Source organism: Drosophila simulans, chromosome 3R (genome assembly GCF_016746395.2).
Source record: "Drosophila simulans strain w501 chromosome 3R, Prin_Dsim_3.1, whole genome shotgun sequence".
Taxonomy (NCBI): Eukaryota; Metazoa; Arthropoda; class Insecta; order Diptera; family Drosophilidae; genus Drosophila; species Drosophila simulans.
In genome coordinates, this window is record NC_052523.2 from 3,377,640 (window position 1) to 3,396,851 (window position 19,212).

Below are 19,212 nucleotides of genomic sequence, written 5' to 3' on the forward strand. Positions count from 1 at the left end.
GCCGACGTGGGTTCGAGAGGAAATATGCACTGGCCGCAGGCTGGGGACGGGTGCAAAAAGGCTAAAGGGATAGGTACACCGCCAGTAAGAAATGCTACAAGAATGTAGTCCATTTTTCTTACTGAACGTGGAAAGTTCTAATTTAGATTCAGATTATTAAATTAAGAAACTTCGTAAGTGTCTATATGTTAATGAGATACCTTTTTTGAATTTAACATCCTAACAGAGGATATTTTGAGTGCCGTAGTGCCTGCAGTTCCCTGCACCTATTTCCCTTTTTTTGTTAGTTCTCAAAAACTTTTAATCGTATAAAATTAAACTTTTAGGGAATTGAATATACATATATTTTCAGTTTAAATAATTATAAATAATTATGAAAGAATGAAAGAATATAATAAATGTTTAATATTTGAGTTACTCGTTAATGCTAAAGCCAAGTAAGCCAATTTTTACTGTTCGAATTTTTATGAACCATTCTCCAAGGAATACGGCTTTCTTTCAGTGCGTTTTGGGATCGTAGTTAGTGGCAAAAATCATTCTAATGACAGCAAAACGCAAAAAGCTCTGAAAGTGTTAAGTGGCTGCTCATTAAACTTTATGTACTGCCTTGCTCTCCGCCGGCTGTTCGGTTCGGTTTGGATCCGTTCAGCTCGGTCCGCTCCTGTCCCGCTCCTCGAAGTGTGATTGTGTGTGGGGAGGAGGTTGGTACTCGGGGATGGGCCTTAAACGATTGCCCGACCAGCGTCATTAGCACTTTTAACCGCATATTAAATTTAGTAAAGCCTTGATTAATGGGTTCGCACATCATTTTTGTGCATTTGACCAGCTCCAAGTTCCGGCTTCCGTATCCGAATCGGTATCTGGTGCTGCCAGCGAACGCGAACGGTCTTTCTACCGAAAATCTTATCTTTCAATGAGTCGCAGAGACAAATGACACGTGATTTTATTTGATTTACTTACATCTGCAGCTCAATTTTCAGTTTGGCTTCTGGAGAGTCGAGTATCTCGTTCTCCCGCTTTTTGTCGCTGGCCTTTCTTATGGCCAACAGTTCCAGATACAGTTACAGATACAGTTCCCTGCTTCTTCATTCGGGCCATTATCCGAAATGATTCGATCATTAGCGACGTCGTTCCTGGTCGCAGTCGGGATTGTTGTGTTCTTTTGGCATTACGGGTAATTACTGGAATGTTGTGACAACATTTCCCTGCCTTGTCTTCAAATTACTTAATTTTAATGGCCAGCCATATCGCACAAAAAGATTGAGACATATAGGGAAATGTTGTAGGCGGAAAGCTTTATTTCCTCTTCGTTTTATGAACTCAACAGTTGTTAGCGATAATTGAAATCCAAATCTGAATCATTTTGGAAAAGGAAATGTCTTCCTAAAGGACTTGTATACAAAATTAATTGTAATAATAATATAATGATTTTTTAATTAAAAAAAATATGCAAATGTGCTTAAGTTCGGCACCTATATAAATGCGACATTCCAAATTTTTAAAAATGTATACATTGTTTTAAGATATTATAAAACTATTATTGTATTTTCCAATGTAAATTTTGGTATTTATTTATAATTTAAACAAATAAATGTAATATTAAATAAATGTATAAATAATTATAAAATGAAAGTTCTTTTGTTTGACACAAATATTATTTATACATTGAATATGCATTTTTCTTATTATTTTAAAACCAGTGAAATTTTTTGAGCAATGGCTTTCTATCAATTTAATAAAACATTTAAAATATGAAAGTTTAAGTTAAAAACTAAAGAAATCTTGATCTATATTATCATTCATTTTATAAAGATTGGTAAATAATTTTAAATATAATGCAAAAAACTCCTTTTTATAATTCGTTTAAAAAAAATTTAACATCTGCATTCACTTTATGGTTTTAATTTCCGCTCCGCCGACGGCAAGTGCATGCCGACTCTCTCGGATCGCCGGCAAATGGTTGCCCCTAACCAAATACGTCCCACTCATACTAGCACAAGAGCAGCAAACACAACAATAGGAGCTGTCAAAACGGCGGCCATATTGAAAGTCAGTCAAGTATTTCGAAACTCGGGGGCGGAGCCAATCAACGCGCATGCGCATGGGGCAAGTGCGCGTGCGAGCGAGGCGACAAGTGTGTGCGTAGAGTGCGTCGCATGTGGAGCGGCCATGCCACCGTTATTTCTGTATCGCTGTGCTTTTGATGGTGTGGAGTAGAGCGCTTTGCCTTTGGACATCGCATGCGCATCCCACGGCTGAAAAGGAGGAACTGCACAGGTCCGCTCGAGGGTCCGGGATTCTGGTCCGGCAGCGAGCTCTCGAAGTCGAATTCGAACTCGAACGTTCGCTGGTGTGGGTGCGCTCTCTCTCAGGTGAATGTCAGTGTATTGGTGACATGCTGCACTGGTATTGGTGCGATCTCCGAATTTTCGAATTTCGAATGATTTTCGAACTCGACTCAAAACCGGACTTGGGATTCGGTGTTCGGTTTGGTCCCATAACTGGTTTACTCTGGGCCCTGTTTACCTGCCTTCTATTCGGGTATCTCTGCATCTGTATCCGTATCTTTGCATCTGTGAGTGTGCTAAGTCCAAATGCGACTCCAATTTCCCGGGATAACCACTGCAGTCGGTTAGGCGGTTGCCCGAATCGCTTTTTGGGAGTTAATATTCTATTAGGAGCTCATTTGGCTGATTGCCAGCTAGGATGTGTAATGGCTTTTTTGCACAATTGAATTCGGCACTGGGAACCAAGCAAATGAAGTTTGTTTTCCACTTCTAATTATCAAGCAGTCGCCCTTTCAATGATTTATGGGAATTGATGGATCGAGAGATGGATCGATGGCCGATCGATTGATGGATTGTGTGAAGCCGGTCTTCAAGCACTTGTCCGATCACATCGCGCTGTCTTCATTATTAGCTCGAGTGGATTTCTGACATCTTGCTTTGTTCCTACAAATTCTCAACCGGTCTCAATTTGCTTTCCGTAATTAATGATTTATCTTAGTTTTCTTGAAGTGTTGTCTTAATTCCAGCGAAGTGATTATTGATAGTTTCTCCATGGCGCTCACTCGATCCGAAAGTGTCAGATGTCTCAAGTGTCTTGGTATCCATCTCGGGTTGGCCCTAGGCAAATGGTTCTATTAACAAATGTTGCAGTTTGCTTGTTCGCAGATGGCGGAGGTTACTGGTAGATTAAATATTAAACATTCACATTTTCATTCCTTACCTGTCGTAATTAATCATTTACCATTATTGTGAATACTTGGACATTTGACTGATTTTGCAGAAAAATTATATTTATTTTTGATCTCTATATATAAGAATTGCTTCTGCTGTATTTTTGTACAATTATATATCGCTGGAATTGTTTCTTCATAATTAATTTCATAAGACCTTAAAACCCTTGCAAATCCAAAAACATTTAAAAAAAAACTATGTATAGCTAATAATAAAAAATTATATCTTTTCTATTCCATTAATTTTTTCGTTTGCTACTATGACAGCTTTATGATTTAATCCCTGATTTATATCAAATGGATCCCGTTAAGTTTTATTGGCATACAACTATTATATACCGAACTGGAACACTATGATCTACTTATATTACTAAATCAATAGAAAAAAGAATTATGCGAAAGTTTCGCCAAGAATCCTTCAAAACGGATCAGGTATATAATTTAAATGCCAGAAAATGAATATCCTGCTGGGTTCTGCCTGGAATCATAACCTCTACGAGGTAAAAATATACACAATGGGTTCCAATTCAAAAATAAAAATACAAAAGTTTTTCGTTATGCGGAATAAAATCCGATTTGAAAATATTCTCTTTTAATGAAAAATTGTAACCATTCGACTTACTACATTTTTAAAATAATTATCAATATAAAACTACATAAATTAAATCTATCTATATATAGGAATCACCAAGAAATCGAAATTATTTTTGATATGCTCTCGCAAATTATGTCATCGCGCAAGCAGTATGGATAATTTGGCAGAAATTACAAAACTGCCCCTCGAAAATATCTTTGTAATAAGCCATTTAACTCATTATCACACCCCATCAAATATGAGACTCACGACATAAGTATGTGCTCCTTAAGATCTATATATTTACACTCAGTACACTAGGTAGGATTCATAATGAAATTCTGTTTGAGCGCCAAGTAGGAACCATTTTAATTAACTTCAGTAGACCGAAAACCAAATAGGAACTCAAAGTTGGCAGAAATTTGTGGGAATATGCGTCCTCTCGATGTCGCTGATTCGGCCATGGAAATGCCATATTCAAAATCGCATCCGTGAGTCCAAATTGGCAGCTGTTCAAATCGGAGGCTATTTATGTCATCTAGGGATGCGTTCTGATTGCGCCGAACACCTCGGTGAGAAAGCTGACATCTCTTCCGCCAGCAGCCATACAAGGATGTCTGCTGGGCATTTTCCAAACTCAAAATTCTGTCTAGATTATTCATGTGATTCTGTGACATAAACGTGAGCACATTCACTGAATTTCGCGATTACAAATCGCTGGCGATTACGCCAACAATGAAATTTCAATTTGTTTGAGCTCCTGGCTGGCTCAAAGATCGGGTTGAGTCAACCCGAAGTGAGTTTATGCGGGTGGAGCAGCTGCTGATCGTGGTCTTTGGGTCCGGGGCTCAGGTGTCTGGGTTGGCCATTGGTCAGTGCTTTGTTAATGCCACTTGATTAATCGCTTATTATGATGTCAGATTAATAAGATCGTTTCAAAAATGGTTCACGGCGAAGGCCTGAAAAAAACAAATGTTTAGTGACATGTACCACGTGAAATTGTTATATCGATTCAGTGCTTACCGTCTGACGTAATCAGTGGCCTTAGAAAATCTCCATTCATGCGATTAGTGAGCAGTTAAGATACCTGGATATACAGAAAATGATTACTTCAATACAAAGTAATTAAATTTAAAAAACTTACCTTCGCACTTAGAAGCTGCAGACAACTAGGATTCACTGAAATAAAAACCCTTCCTAATAATAGCCGCTTCGTTATAAATTTTTAAATACTATATTTTTATTATAAATATTACAAATAAAAACAAAATCTCATTTGTAATTTAGTTATAATTTTCTTTATGCTTTCCGCTTTGCAGCTCATTCGCTGCATTCTCCGTTCTCTTCTTTACACTAAAGTTTAAATTTTATTTACAACAAATTGTTTAGCTTCCACATTTCGTTCCAATTTCGCACAAATGTTTGGGTTTAATTAATGTTTTTTTTTTGTTTCAAATATATATATTTTAATCAACGCTTTCAAATTTTGTTTCTTGTGAATTTCTACTTTTTTTATATTTACGTTTTTTTGTTCGTTTTTTTTCTTAATAATTTTCATAATTGAAACTTAAATAATTAGTTTCTTACAGAATGAGGCCGAAAGTTACGTATCTGGATTGAGTTGAATTTTGCTCTCAATGTTGTTTAGCCAATACTTCGTAAAGTTTTATCTCTTGACTATTCTGTTCTATTGCAAATCACAAGTCTTTTCACCTGGGATTGGGAATCGGGTTGGGTAGGGAAATGGGATTTCTGGGGAATTTACAAACGAAACGCTCTATAAAGTTACATGTTTTGTATTAGGCTTGTTTAAATATATATATCTACATATAAACATATGATACTTTATAGTTTGCCATTCCGTCCTCCTTTTTCTTTCTCCTTCGTTCCTTTGACTTTGGTATATGGATTTCCACAGATGGCGTGGAAAATGAGTTTAAGTTACGTACACATACATTAATATAGTTGTTAGGCAAATATTCATATTTAAATCGTTCGGTTGCTCTTTCAAAATGGATTCCCTACATTCTCGTATAATAATGCATTTCAATTTACTACTTTACAGGGGTTTTGTTAGAATTCATTATTTATACATATGATTTTTGTTTCTCTGTTAACAATTTTTATTTTTCTTCCTCACTTGCCAATTCGTATTTTTTTGTAATTCGGTATACTTTATATCCTTTTCGACCTAATTCGAATTTTGTTTTTTCGCAAGAACTAAAAATTGCACAAGAAATTACAAATAAAATAAAATATAGATATAATGGGTATTTAAGCCAAATAAAGGGGAACTCTCAAATTGGTTAAGCATAAGTATCCCAATTGCGAGTTTTTGAAAGTTAAATTGCCGTAGAAATATACATCTATTTTTTTTAAGTTGGCCAATCTTTTGCGATTTCTTTCTATTTATAGTTAAGCATCTGCCAGTTTATAGGTTTTACTTTTATTGTATGTGTAAAACGTTTAGTTTACTTTAAGCAACGCTTCTTTCGTAGTTTTGGTATTTCTTTGTCTAAAAGTGCGACATTCACTTAGGTCAAAGTTTTCTGTTATCATGTTCAGAGTTACGAAAAATTTATAGGTTTTATGAACCAACATGCAATGGATTTTGACGCCATTTGTTTTTTATTTTTATTTATTGGATTTTATTTTATATTTTTGCGCTAGGATTGCTACAAACATTGATTTAGTTTAATGTTTAGGTTTTAGGTTTAGGGTTTATGCTGGGGTGTATATATAAGTTAATCGTACAGTACTTATGACGCGTAGATCTAATGTTACAGTATATATGCTTCATATATATTTATTTATATATAACTCCTTGCCTTTAGCTTTACTTGGTATCATTTATAGTTATCCATATATTTATGTGTATATATATATGCATTATAGTTAAATATAGCTTATTTAGATCTGAGGTCACATGAGTTGGTTTTGTTTGAGTTTTACGCTTTACTTGTATCTTTATCGTAATCGCTATCTTTACGTTTATCTTATTTCGCTTTCTCCACTTGCCTTTCGTGTACAATTAAATAATAAGTAGAAAATAATAACAATTAACTAAGTTGTAGGTAGAGTTCTCAGCTCTGCTCTTTGTTTAGTTTAGTTTAGGTTTGTTCACGCGAAGTTCAACGGATTGGATAGTTAATAGATAGTCCTCTGGGATCGAAGTAAATTCATTTGCGCTCTCCGAACTAACGTAAATTGTATTTAGATAGAAATTTCATTTAACTGGGTAGACTCCGTCGATCCTACTGCGGACTGTTGGGTGGTGTTATCTCGTCGCCCTCGCCTCCGGATCCCGGCTCGCCCTTCGTCTTGTTCTCCTTCTTCCACTTCATGCGCCGATTCTGGAACCAAATCTTTATCTGGCGCTCCGTGAGACACAGGGCGTGGGCGATCTCGATCCTTCGCCGACGGGTCAAGTAGCGATTAAAGTGAAACTCCTTCTCTAGCTCTAGAGTCTGGTACCGGGTGTACGTCTGCCTTCCGCGTTTGCGTTCTGTTGGTTCCAAGTAAATAAAACGAATTTCACAATTAAAATCAATGCAATGCATGACCGGCCACCAAATCAACGACAACAAATTCTACTATATCTACAGGTCCACTAAAGTGCATACAACAACCAGAGCTGGAGTAAATGTATATATACTTATTTATTTATTGTTGTCTTGTTTTTTTTTGTTCTTTTTCTCCCGGAGAATTGGACGAGGGACCAGGGAATGGGTAACTCAAAACCACATGAAGCGGGGCGCTGCGTCTCTGAAACTGAGGCTGATTAAAAGACAACCTTACCGAATTCGGATATTTGTACTTGTCAAAAAAAGAGAAAAAACAGGGCCTACAACAGGTCTGTGATGAGGGGTAGGAGGCCGATGAGGTCTCCCTCCTCTCTGTCGGCCATCCCGATAGGAACTCCGGGTTTAATTTTCAAGCTATACTCTTTTTTGGGGTTAAACGAGTTTAAGGGACATTCAGAAAATACTGTTTAAGGGGTTGTACTGTTCTCTTAATACCTATTAATTTTTTACCACTTGAAGTTATATTATTTAAAATTCTAAAGTAAATATTCTGCTCTTTAATTTAATTAATTTAAAATATTTTGGGGATGGAGAGCTTACAATAAAAGTTTTTCTTAATAGCTTGCCCTATAGCTTAATCTTAAAGTATTCATATTAGGTTGGAGCAATCACCGTTCGTTTATGCCCGAAATTTTTACTTGTGGATTAAACTCGGCGGAGATTTCATGGACATCAAGCGGCGAGCAGACAAGGTAACTAATTATGCCCCAATGCGGTCTGTCCGTCGTTCATCTGCTCGTCCGTCTGTCTGTCCCTATCTTTGTCCGCAAAGCAGAGAGGTATCATGCCGCTGATTCAGGCAAGTGCAGTTTTACCTTCGAGTCCCGCTTCAGCCCCCCGAGCTTCTCCCCTTTGGACGGTAGCTGAGCATAACTGTAAAATAATTCGGCATAATTACGAAGGCTGCCCCTCCTCCGCGATACCGCTCCATTTCGAAAGCAACCAACCAAATGAGTTCGGCGCCTAATGACACTTACTATAATTATAATTTCGGTAATGACAAAAAAGAGCTTCGTAAAAATGTCGGGAAAATATGTCAAATATAATATGCAGCAGCAAATATTATAATTGTCAATGGCAAAGGTAGGTAATTGAAATGGGTTGCTAGCGTGAGAAGCCATTTTCGGGTGGAGTTTTCCCGTCCGCCTCTTGACTGGCTTTTCTGAGTTGTTTTTTAGGGTTTGGAAAATGCCCGGCCGGAAATTGAAAGGCGGCCACAGCAGCATTGGCATTGCGGTGGCTTTTGACCAACCACGCCAAGCGGCAATCAGTGGAAGCCACTTCACCCCAAAAACGCAGCCCCCGAGGTGGGCAGTCTTAACTATTTTTTAATAACATCTTCAGCATTTGTCTTGCTCAACTCGCTCGACCGATTTTTTCTATTTTATTATTTTATGTATTTTTTGCGTCTTCCATCTCTGGCTCGAGGTCATTACATCATAAGCTCTTTTATGTATTTTTTCTCTGTTTTTTTTTTTTTTTGTTTTTTGTGCGGCAACCATTAAGGCGCGCGGATCCAAATCGTATAGAACAGGGGGAGGAGGTGGCGATGTACACTGGGGACCAGCACAGCGGTGGTCAGAGCAGCTACCTTCTTTTAAATGACACGGCTGATGCCATGTCTATAACCCGAGGCGTTCGCATTTAATCATCATCAGTTAGACGAGTCGCTGTGCCGGCAAAAAATCTTGAAAGATTTGTGGCAAAAAGCGTGCGTGGTCATCCCCCTCAGCATCCGCACCCATCCTTGTGCAGTCTGCGAAGAATCCACGGGGGGAAGTCCAAAGAGTTGAGTATTAGGAGCAGATTAAGAGCGGAATAAATGGGCTGGACTTTCACCCCAGATGATAGATAGCAAAATGGAAGAGGTACCAGGGAGTACGATATTGGCAAGTGTGGAGTATGTATGGAGGATATGTATGCAACTAAAAAATAAATATTTATTTTAATTTAATCATAATCGATTACAAAGGCTTGCAATTATCACTCACTTCCCAAATCAAATACGCTTCTTTTGCGTCAGCCCATTACCATTGCTGTACTTCCCATCTGATTACTATCTTATTCTCGACCGGTACACGTTCAGCACATGACCATTTCCATTTCCATTACCATTTGCATTTCCACTCCCTTTCGACGTACAGAAGCTTTTGCTGATAATTAGCAACACAAAGCTGTACGCCTGCCCCCCTCGTGCATTGCAAATAAATGATTATTTTAATTGATGAAAACACCTACAAGTTATGCACACAAGACGTGGATCTCGCTGGAAAAATAAATACACTCGAGGGCATGGAGTTTTCGAGGGGCGGGGGGAATGTCTGGAGGGGCGTGCATTGGCAATTTAAGAGCGGGCGCTCTCAGAAATTTGTTTTTAATGATGCCTTTTCACATTTCATGTTGCCATCACTCAGAAAAGGAGAAAAAACTATGTATAAAGAAGAGGTAAGGAACAACCATGAATTACTCGTTTTCCTTAGATACTTTTGGAGCGAGTGGTGATCACTTGGGGCGCCCCTTTTTGGGCAGGAGCTTCGAATTCAGCGCTGAGAAATTATTATAAACGCATTAATGGCGCTTTGAGAGAGGAAGCCAAGAGCGGGGGAAAATGGAACCCGAGGTGGAGGTATCAACAGCAGAAATATAATAAAGGTGAAACAATTAATATGAGGAGTAGCAGTATATGTGAAGTAGCCAAAGGTAAACCTCTGAGGTTCTCCGCTCCGCTCCCCTGCCACGCCCCCGCCCGCTGCCACCACCCCCGCCCCTCTTCGACGGCTCATACATCCAAAGTGGCTGAGTGGTTGACTGACGTACCGAGTGGACCGGGAGCATTAATGCTTTTTGATATGAAAGCGTATTGTAATTAAATTGCGATTAGGCCACCATTTTAACCATTTTACTCGTTTATTACACTGCTCCGGCTCCATAATGGATTTTATTTCATTTTCTTCCCCTATCAGCCCCTCCGTCTGCCACCAACGGGGCACACACAATTACATTAGTGGCAGCTATTGGCTGTACGTGTGTCGGTTAACGTTTAAAGGAAATCATTAAAATAATTGCTAACAACATTTTATGGAATTCGTTGAAGCAGGAAAAAATTAAAAAACATTATTTAATAGCTGAAAAAATTCTATTTTATAATGCCAGCAATGAATTATTATATTGGCACCGATTGCTTTTTCATCACACCCAAGCTACACCGAGCGGAACTAAAACAATGGCCAGCATCGTGCGAGGAAGTTGAAAAAATGCAAAATAAATCCTAGGGGAAAAATCTTGAAAATAGTGAGACTCTAGGAACTCGGTATTTAATATGTATTAATTTCTAATTGCTGATTGTTTTTATTACTATGAGGACGTATTTCCAATAATTGTTTTAAAATTGTAACGAATTTTCTGGCCAGTTTCCATTCGCAAAACCCTTTTCGCAGACAAAATGGAATGGAATTACTGCTAATGACCTTCAAATAGATGACTTGGCCGCAGGTTAAGGCTATATCCATTCGCAACTGCGTTTGGGTGGTCGCCGCAGCACTCCCAGTTTTCTTGGCCAAAAACCACTCGTCATGCAACATATACAAAAATGCATTTAGCAGCAAACAAAACGAAACGTAAACAAGTACAGGCCATCGAGCAAAAAAAGCTCACATCAAACGCGAGTAAATGTTTTTTTAATTGCGGAAATTACAGGCAAAAGCAAGCCGCCGCCACAAAGCTGGAAAATTATTATTATTTATGATCGTAAGTTGATAAATTTTTCATTCGGCTGAAGAGTGTTCGTGTGTGGCATTTTGTAAAAAAAGAAGACGAATAGGAATACCGCTGGTTGATGTCACTTCATTCTCCCCGCTGTTCTGGTGCAAATCTGCCAACTCATTCGATGACTTTGTGCTAAATAAGCAGAGGAGGGTTAAGGGACGTGGTTCGGCGGAAAATTGAAGTGGGTGCTCCGTTCCAGCCAAAAAGTTTTCCTCCAATTTGATTGTTTTGCATATTTGACGTACTTTTGCCGTCGCAAACTTTCCACTTGACGTTTTTTCACAACCTTCGGGGAGTTAACCCAAAAGGAGCAGGAATATATTCATCCCAAAATCCTTCTGAGGTTTGATGTCTGTGACCGCCCCGTCAGCTATTTCACTTTTTTCCCTTTTTTAATTAAGTTCAAGAATTTTCGTTTTTATTTTTCGAGGTAAGAGCAACAATTAAATATTGCCATTGACCATTTGATCATTTGTTGGCAGACTTTTTTTAATTTCCATGGATACCCTTTTCCATCTGGTTATAATCTCAGGAGACCCGACAGCGTTTTTAATTTGGGACTTGTTAAGCACTTAAGAGGGTTAAAAATCGACGAAAGTTGACAAAAATGAAGCCCAAAAAGAACCGAAAGGATCGCCAAGGAGTTGACTTGGGGCTTATAAATGCATTCATTCAAAGGGAAAGTGTAGGGGGACTTTAAACTTTATTTAGTTATCGCTTAAACAAAAGCAAAACGTGAACTGGAGGGGAAAAGGAAAACTATGCGCACCATCCGATTGTTGTTGCGGGCTATTCTTTTTTCGGCCGCTTCGCTTTCTTACCACCGTTTCGGTATGCTACACTTAAAAAAACGATGGTCATCATTTCATTTTATTTAATTTAGAAGCCCTGTCAATACCTACATAAGTGCTTAAATACGTTAGATATCATATAATAATATATTAATATCGTACACAAATATTTTAATATCTTTCTAATATATAAAAGGTAGTATCGAATAATATGATAGCAGGTGATATAGCAGGTGCGACTATTCAAGAATGAAAACAAAAGATAGGCTTTTTTCAGTGTATGTCTTCCATTCCCCATTTTGGATGCTCAATGTGGCCATGGCTACCCATGTCAAAATATTTGACAGCTGACTAAAACACGCTATGCGAGAAACGCGAGAGAGAGCAGGCATTCAGTCAGGCTCATATCATACCATCCCGTTTTCTCTAATGGCCGCTGGCCGGCAGCCATTGAAACAGAAACATGTGGCTGACATTGACGCCGTCGACGTCGGCCGCGGCAGAGGGAGAGGAGCAAGAGAACAGGATGCTGGGGCGGAAACTGGAGAGAAAGCCGTTTTTCAATAAGAATTAGGCTAGTGGGCCTGGTTAATCACAACTATGATGAAAGCAAATAAAGGAATGCGACTCCACAACCACATCAAAACCACAAATATAAGGCAATACCATTATATTTAAATATCATTTGATTGTGAAAATTTGTAAGTGCTCCCTCATTTTGTAAGTTTTGTAAGTATTCAGTATATATTTTCTATTATCCTTGTTCACATATATGTATGTGTCTTGAGTTGGTCATTATCCCTAATTGAAATAATTGCAAAGGGCTTACACTTCGAGAGGCTATCGTCCTTCCTCCATAACCTCAATTAATAATTCCTAAATAGCTAGGATGTTCCTGCATTCCAATTCTGCCGTCAGATACATTTTAAAAGGAATCCAAACGCCGAATTGCGACCGCAGGAGGCCCAAAAGGTGGGCGAGGGACGACAAGAGCTTCCTCACTTCATTGCTGCATGAATAATATTCGTAATTTGTCAAAAGGTTGGCCAAATCCCAAAATACAAAAACAGCAGCGGCCCCGAGCAGAACGGAAGATGAAGAAAAAATGGAATCCGAAAACAGAGCTGCGATTGAGCCACAAGGCCCCGAATGCCTCTCCCATGTCCAAAACTGACCCATCTCCGAGTTCTGGGCCCCCAAGGACCTTTGGCGAGCTGTTGCCATTATTTTGCGCTCCTCAGCTGGCCACAAAGCCAGGGGCGGGGGCGTGCGCGTGGAGAAAGGGGGGTGGTTCTGCCGAAATAAAAGCGAAATTTCCTCTTCGCATTTGCTGCGCTTTATTAAACTTTTCCACCCAACGCCACAGAATGTTTGTATGTGTTGTGGGCTGGAAATCCCCAAAGTTCCTGTGTCATTTTTTGTGCTTCACGTTGCTCAAATTTTTTGACAGACCCTGTCAGAGGGGTGAGTTCTTCTATATGTATGCGAATATATTTAGAAAAAATCTTCACGCACTTGGCAAATTATCTTTTGATCCGCCCGCTTAAATTGCCAGCGGCAAAAAAACGAAAAAAAAGGGATGGTATAGTGATTGGAACTATGAATACCTGGTATCCAATAGTTTGCTCTAATATTTGAAATAATTTACAGCAAATCGGATATCTTTCAGCTAACTACGTATTCATAGGTTTAAGATCATAATAATAATAGACTTTTAAGCCTATTATTTCTTTGTCATTGGTTGTAAACTCAATATAAGAATACAGCTATCCCCAGCTTCAATGGAACTTCGGTATAGGGTATGTAAATCCTAAGGAATGGCAGAGGAAAATACGTTAACACAATTTCACTTTGGGTGGACACATCTAAGCCGGGCCAATCGTCTGCCTAAGTAGTTGTCCTCCTCCCACCGCCCACTGTCGCTCTCGTGCCATCGAAAAGTAGTTTGCGCGCAAATCCTCAAGTTAAGCAAAACTCTCCAGGACATTAAGTGCAGCGCCAACAGACAACAAAGTCCAAGGATGGAAAAGTTCGCCCTCCGCTCCGTGGATCTCGGCAAATGCCAAACGGATGATGGCCGGGATCAACGTTTTACCAAAGCCAGAGCAAAAGTTTTTCCAGCAGACAACGTGCAACTTTTTGGCCAGCGAGAAGTTCTTTTCATTGTCTTGAACCCCACTGACAGCTTTCAGGGGTAGAGGAGTGGAAACTGTCGCTTATAATGCGCTCAATGAAGTGCACTTTTCCCGCTCGTCCTGGCCAGAATTGAAAAGTGCTCAGCTTTGGCTCCGCTGGCATAAATATTTCCATTTTGTGTAAGCGAGAGATTTCCCAGGCAATCTGAGTGAATCACAATGAGCGCCTCTGACAGCGGCAATAAAAAATGCATTTACTCGAGAGCAACAACACCGTACCTTAGGTGGCCAATAAATGCACTGTTAGCGATTTAAATGGGAGAAAAAGAATCTACAACAATCCTAGTCAATTAAATGTGGCTTACATAAAAACGGTTACTGGACTCGCTCTACAGGCTAAAAATGCCTTTTTTAAATAATGGTAATTATTATATTTAGTATCTTCATGCTAAAAATGACCACAAGCAGGGGAATTTTTGTTGTTCCTCACTCTTTGAATAAACTATCAACTTTAAGGGGTATTTGTTCTCTGTGTGGAAATAAAAGCACAGGAGGCCAGGCAAACACTTGTTGCAAAAATTTGTTGACTGTCGCTTTAATTTATGACCCCAAAACTCGAGGACCACAATAAGAGCAAGCCGCATCCAAAGGATGCAATTTCCTCCCCTACTCGCCAGCGAATTTTCAAATAGAAGCGAGATAAAAAGGAGGAAAGGGGCGGAAATCGAGCTGAACTTGGTAAATATCCAAACAACATTAAGTCAGGAAAGCCGACTGAAGGGCCAAAGAGGTTCCAGGTCCTATTGTGCTGACTGCCATCCATGAGTAACAACTTAATTGAAACGAAGCTTCGTTTCCCTACACTTCTCTGGCATCGGGAGACCCTGAGCAGACTCTTCTCGCCCTGCCCAGTCACGATCGGAACCTTTGTGGCACCTTTATCTTTTTATTTGTTCGCCTTAGTTGTTGCCTAATGCACGCTTGAAAAATGTCCAGGCGTTAAGTAGTTGCAATCGTGTTACAGTGGAGTTGGGATACAAGGCGAAATATTTATGAGATTTATTTAAAAACTAATGGATATTGCAGTATAGAAAAGGGTTTTCCAAATTGATCCAGAAATATGTAACACACGGCAAAAGCCTTAAGGAAAGGTAGTAGCTCTAAGAATGGAGAGGTATATATTAGTTTTCAAAATAAATAAATAAAAACAAATACCAGAAGTAACTGTAACTGTCACCCAGACCAACCCTGATCTAGCCAATCCCTCAATATTGATCTCATCCAATTCGCCAGACGCCTGAGGCCCTTGCCCAATCTTCGAGAATTTGTCCCACTGTCTCCGAGTTTTCTTGGGCTATGCAAAATGCAGCGAGCTCGGAGGAGGAGGAGCAGCGCAGGCGAGGCAAAAACCTAAGCAGAAATAAACTCGTATGCATTTAATCATCGTAACTTAAGCCCGGGATCATGTTGTGGCACAGTGAGAATGCCGCAGTTGCCGCCGCGGGAGATGCAGACCGAGCTTTGGGCCAACTCCAGCTTTAGTTCTCCAGGCTCCCTCCTCCTCATCCTCTCTGACCGCTTAATTTTTAATAAAGGAAAGGAGCAAAAAGTCCAGAAAAGAGTATATAATAAGAGAAAAGAGGGGAAAACTTCATGTCACCGCGGAGCCTGCCTTCCATCGCTTTATTTTTTGAGGCGCGTTCTTTTTATTTTTTGCACCGCTGCCGCGGATGAGGGAGGGGATTAAGACGACGAAGTGGCCAGTGCGGAGTGGTGCTATGAATGGAGCCTCGGCGTGTTCTGGAGATTAATAAATTGATGGCATCCATTGCACATAACGTGTAACTAATGGCGCTCATCAATTCTGCTTTACATCTCAATCTGGCTTTGGCGAAAAAATACAGCCGGCTACAAACAAAAAACCACAACAGCATCGAGAGCTGGGTATGGGGAGAGCTCGAGCTCCTTGGACTGCGTAATGACCAGGGAGCAGGTCAGCTGGAGGGCGAGGCAAAGGGACCGACCACTTGAGGCCTGCTTTCACTTTCTCCGAGGAAAGTGACATGCCATTGGAATTCTATATTCGGAAAGGACTCTCCTTCTAGTCCGTACACCTTTTTCGCTCGAAATGCGGGCGAGCCCTATCCCCACTTATGCAACATCCTCTAAGCCTGAAGCAGAACCACATGCAGTCAGTGTGCTCTATTTTCCAGCCCTCATTAGTTACGCCTAGGGTTTTGGCAAACCTTTTTCTTGCACGATTTCGAGCTATTGTCAATTTGCATTAGCTGGCAGGACCGCCTCCTGTGCTGCGATCTTCTGGGCAAGCGGGAACCAAGGAGCACCTCTTCCGCAACCTCTTTCGTCTATCATCTGCCTGCATTCATCGATTTGCACGGATTTGGGAAATTCGCAAATTTGAACAAATGTCAGGTATCGGAATGTCTTTGCAGATGGATTACGGACGATGTCAAGCAATTGGCCAAGGCAATAAAGTGAAATTACCCGGACGTGTCAAGGTCGTCGACGAAACGTTCTCAGTCAAATGCAAACAAAATCAAAATATTTAAGGTACGAGTTTGGCATGAAGCTAGAGTCGCTTTGGGGCTTAAAATTTATTTAAATAAATAAGTTAAGACAAAGCGAAATATTTTTTTGTCTATTCCATTTCTGAAACTTACATTTTCTGTATTTCAAGTGACTAAATGGGATACAAAAAATGATTATGTATATTGCATTTTATAATAAACTTTTGGAGTATTTCAAAAATACGAAACATACATAATACTTTAAGTTTGAGCTTTTTTACTTTAAATATATTATATATATAATATATATATTTGCTCGAATTTTAAATACAAAATTGAAAAGTGAGGAGTGTACTTCCTTTTGCAAACAAAAACATTTTTAAATTCTTAACGTCTGCCCGATCTTCGCGAACTGCTTGCACGCACTGCTTGCTTAGTGATCTAATATCAAGCAGTAAGTACAAAATAAAGCAGTATATCTTGACTGCTTCCTACTGCTTTGCTTCGCAGCACGAGGTTCGCTGTAAAAGTTATGGTATTATTAATTTTATGATAATACAGCTCTAGCTGTTGTATGCACAGTTACGATTCTAATGGGAACTACGACCAATTCTAAACGGGGAACTAACTACTTCAACCCACTACGATAAGAAGAAGAAAAATTCCACTTAATACGTTTCGTGGAATTGTCGATCACTTTCCTTGACACTTACCAAACTGACTTCGCATCCAGGGATACAGTGGAGACGGCATCCCCGAGGACTGCGAGTTCGGGTTTTGGGAAGGAGGCGTGTGTTGGCCAGGATGTCCCTGGTGCATCTGTGGAGGACCCTGGCCCTGGTGCATCATGCCCTGAGGTGGGGCACCCACCGGCGGAACTCCCGACTGCTGCTGGTACATGCCCATGTTGTGATGGTTCTGATGGACCTGTGATGGGTAAGTTTTTAGATTAGTGATATCGTAATTTAAGGGGTATATCTATAAACCAGCAACCGATTTTAGCGGAAGTTGAAGTAGGTGACAAGCGCAATGTGGACTCGATCTTACCTCTGTCACGTCGGGAACTCCAACGTCCGTATAGCCCAACTGCAGGTGCGAGCGGCAAAAGCGGCAGTGAAAAAGATGGGAAAAGCGTTAAGTGGTTTGCGAAATATGCGGGTGGTATAAGGATTTCAAGTTGTGAAATTAGTAAAAAAAAATAAACAACAATTAACCATATAGGAAGATTTAATAAAGAAAGTTTAATTGCCCTTGTTGGGTTCATGTTCTTGTTATAGGAAGCGAAAAAAGTAACTAGTCTTAATTTTCTATAATTACTTTAGGTTACAAAGGATCATGTCAATAACCCTGTCAAGTTAATGCCAATAAAAAATATTTCCCAAAGCCATTGGTAACCGTGTATCTAAGCCTTAGCAAACCATAAAAGCTACCATATAAGATCCATGCTTACCTGCGCTTGCGGATGTCCCATGTGATGGGGCAGCGTCATCTGGGCGTTCATGTGGTGACCGGACATCTGATCCACCAGAGGAGGCGATCCTCCCTCAGGAACCATGCCCAGTCCGCCGACGGCCGCCTGCAACTTGCAGCTGGCGTAGACCACGGGCTGCTGTTGTTGCTGCTGCGGATGTGTCACCTGTTGCGTCACCTGCGGCAGCTGCTGCTGCAGTTGCTGCGGGGCCTGCTGCGCCTGCTGTTGCTGCTGGTTCTGCGAGGGCTGTTGCTGCTGCTGCTGTTGCTGCTGGGGAACACCCAACTGACCGTTGGTCTGCGCCTGGGGCATGACCCCGCCCACCTGGCTGGAGGGGCTGTCCGGGCGGGAGTAGACCTGGTGCTGCTGCTGCTGGTCCATCCCCTGGCCATTGTAGTAGGGCATGCGGTCGTAGGGCGGGAAGCGCGGGTAGGGCATGTTGCCCTGGTGATTCGCGTTCTGGCTGTAGTGGTGCATCTGCTGGGCGTCCAGGTCGGTGACCCCGTTGCCCGGGTAGTGGCCATGATGCATGTCCGCCCCCATGTACGAGTTGGTGAAGTACGAGGTCATGCTCTCGCAGTTGTTTGTACTCATCGTCATCGTGGCAGCTTCCTCAGCGTCTGCTGATCCCGCCCCGAGTCCTGATCCTGGAGTGAACGTGATCGTGACTGTGACTCTGCTTAGTGGCTAGTGACTGTGGTGCTCCTGCCTCCCTGTCCGCGTGCTTTTAGCTACTTTTCTTATATACAAAGTAAACTGGATGATAAGAAAACACAAATTAGAATAATATTGCAATGGATATTTAAAAGACAAATAAATCAGCGACATTTTTAGCCGTACTGCCGTGTTTGTTATAAAACGCGGTGATATATGGCTAATTATCGCTGATCATCATCTTTGCCGTAGCATACTTACCTAAATATACTTTGAACACTTAAGTACAATGTACAGTTGCGTAGCCTAATCTTAGTTAGTGTGTAGTTGTTGTGTGAGGTATAAAATGATTTTCGCTTTGCTGTTCCTCTATTTGCTGTCTTGGCCAAAAATGACGAAATTAACCTGCCACTCGTCCCTCGATTTGGTAGAAAATCTCGTCTCCTTGGTGTTTTTTGATCCTTATGTAGCC

The 19,212-nt window shown here is 40.5% G+C and overlaps 1 protein-coding gene across 4 annotated transcripts; it reads right to left on the reverse strand.

Moving 5' to 3' along the window:
- Positions 1 to 5,620: 5,620 nt before the first annotated feature.
- LOC6727020 (homeotic protein antennapedia) lies at positions 5,621 to 18,724 on the reverse strand. Of its 4 annotated transcripts, none has more exons than XM_016175863.2 (4): positions 18,066 to 18,724; positions 17,663 to 17,701; positions 17,329 to 17,542; positions 5,621 to 7,317 (listed from the first exon to the last, which is right to left on the reverse strand). In XM_016175863.2, exons 1-4 carry the CDS (start codon positions 18,684 to 18,686, stop codon positions 7,067 to 7,069), a joined length of 1,125 nt encoding a protein of 374 aa, XP_016033508.1. In that variant the 5' UTR covers positions 18,687 to 18,724; the 3' UTR covers positions 5,621 to 7,066. The 4 variants fall into 4 exon arrangements, with proteins under 4 accessions (XP_016033508.1, XP_016033509.1, XP_016033511.1 ...); XM_016175864.2 differs by having other exon boundaries at positions 17,317 to 17,542; XM_016175866.2 differs by lacking the exon at positions 17,663 to 17,701.
- Between the last annotated feature and the right edge of the window lie 488 nt (positions 18,725 to 19,212).

What these genes read in the sequence shown, in the direction of transcription:
- LOC6727020 (XM_016175864.2), bottom strand. Translation starts at nt 18,686, where the DNA reads ATGACGATGAGTACAAACAACTGCGAGAGCATGACCTCGTACTTCACC. An exon ending in TGGGACATCCGCAAGCGCAG is followed by an intron (nt 17,702 to 18,065) that starts GTAAGCATGGAT and finishes TCGCACCTGCAG; the next exon opens with TTGGGCTATACGGACGTTGG. An exon ending in TCAGTTTGGTAAGTGTCAAG is followed by an intron (nt 7,318 to 17,316) that starts GAAAGTGATCGA and finishes TGGAACCAACAG; the next exon opens with AACGCAAACGCGGAAGGCAG.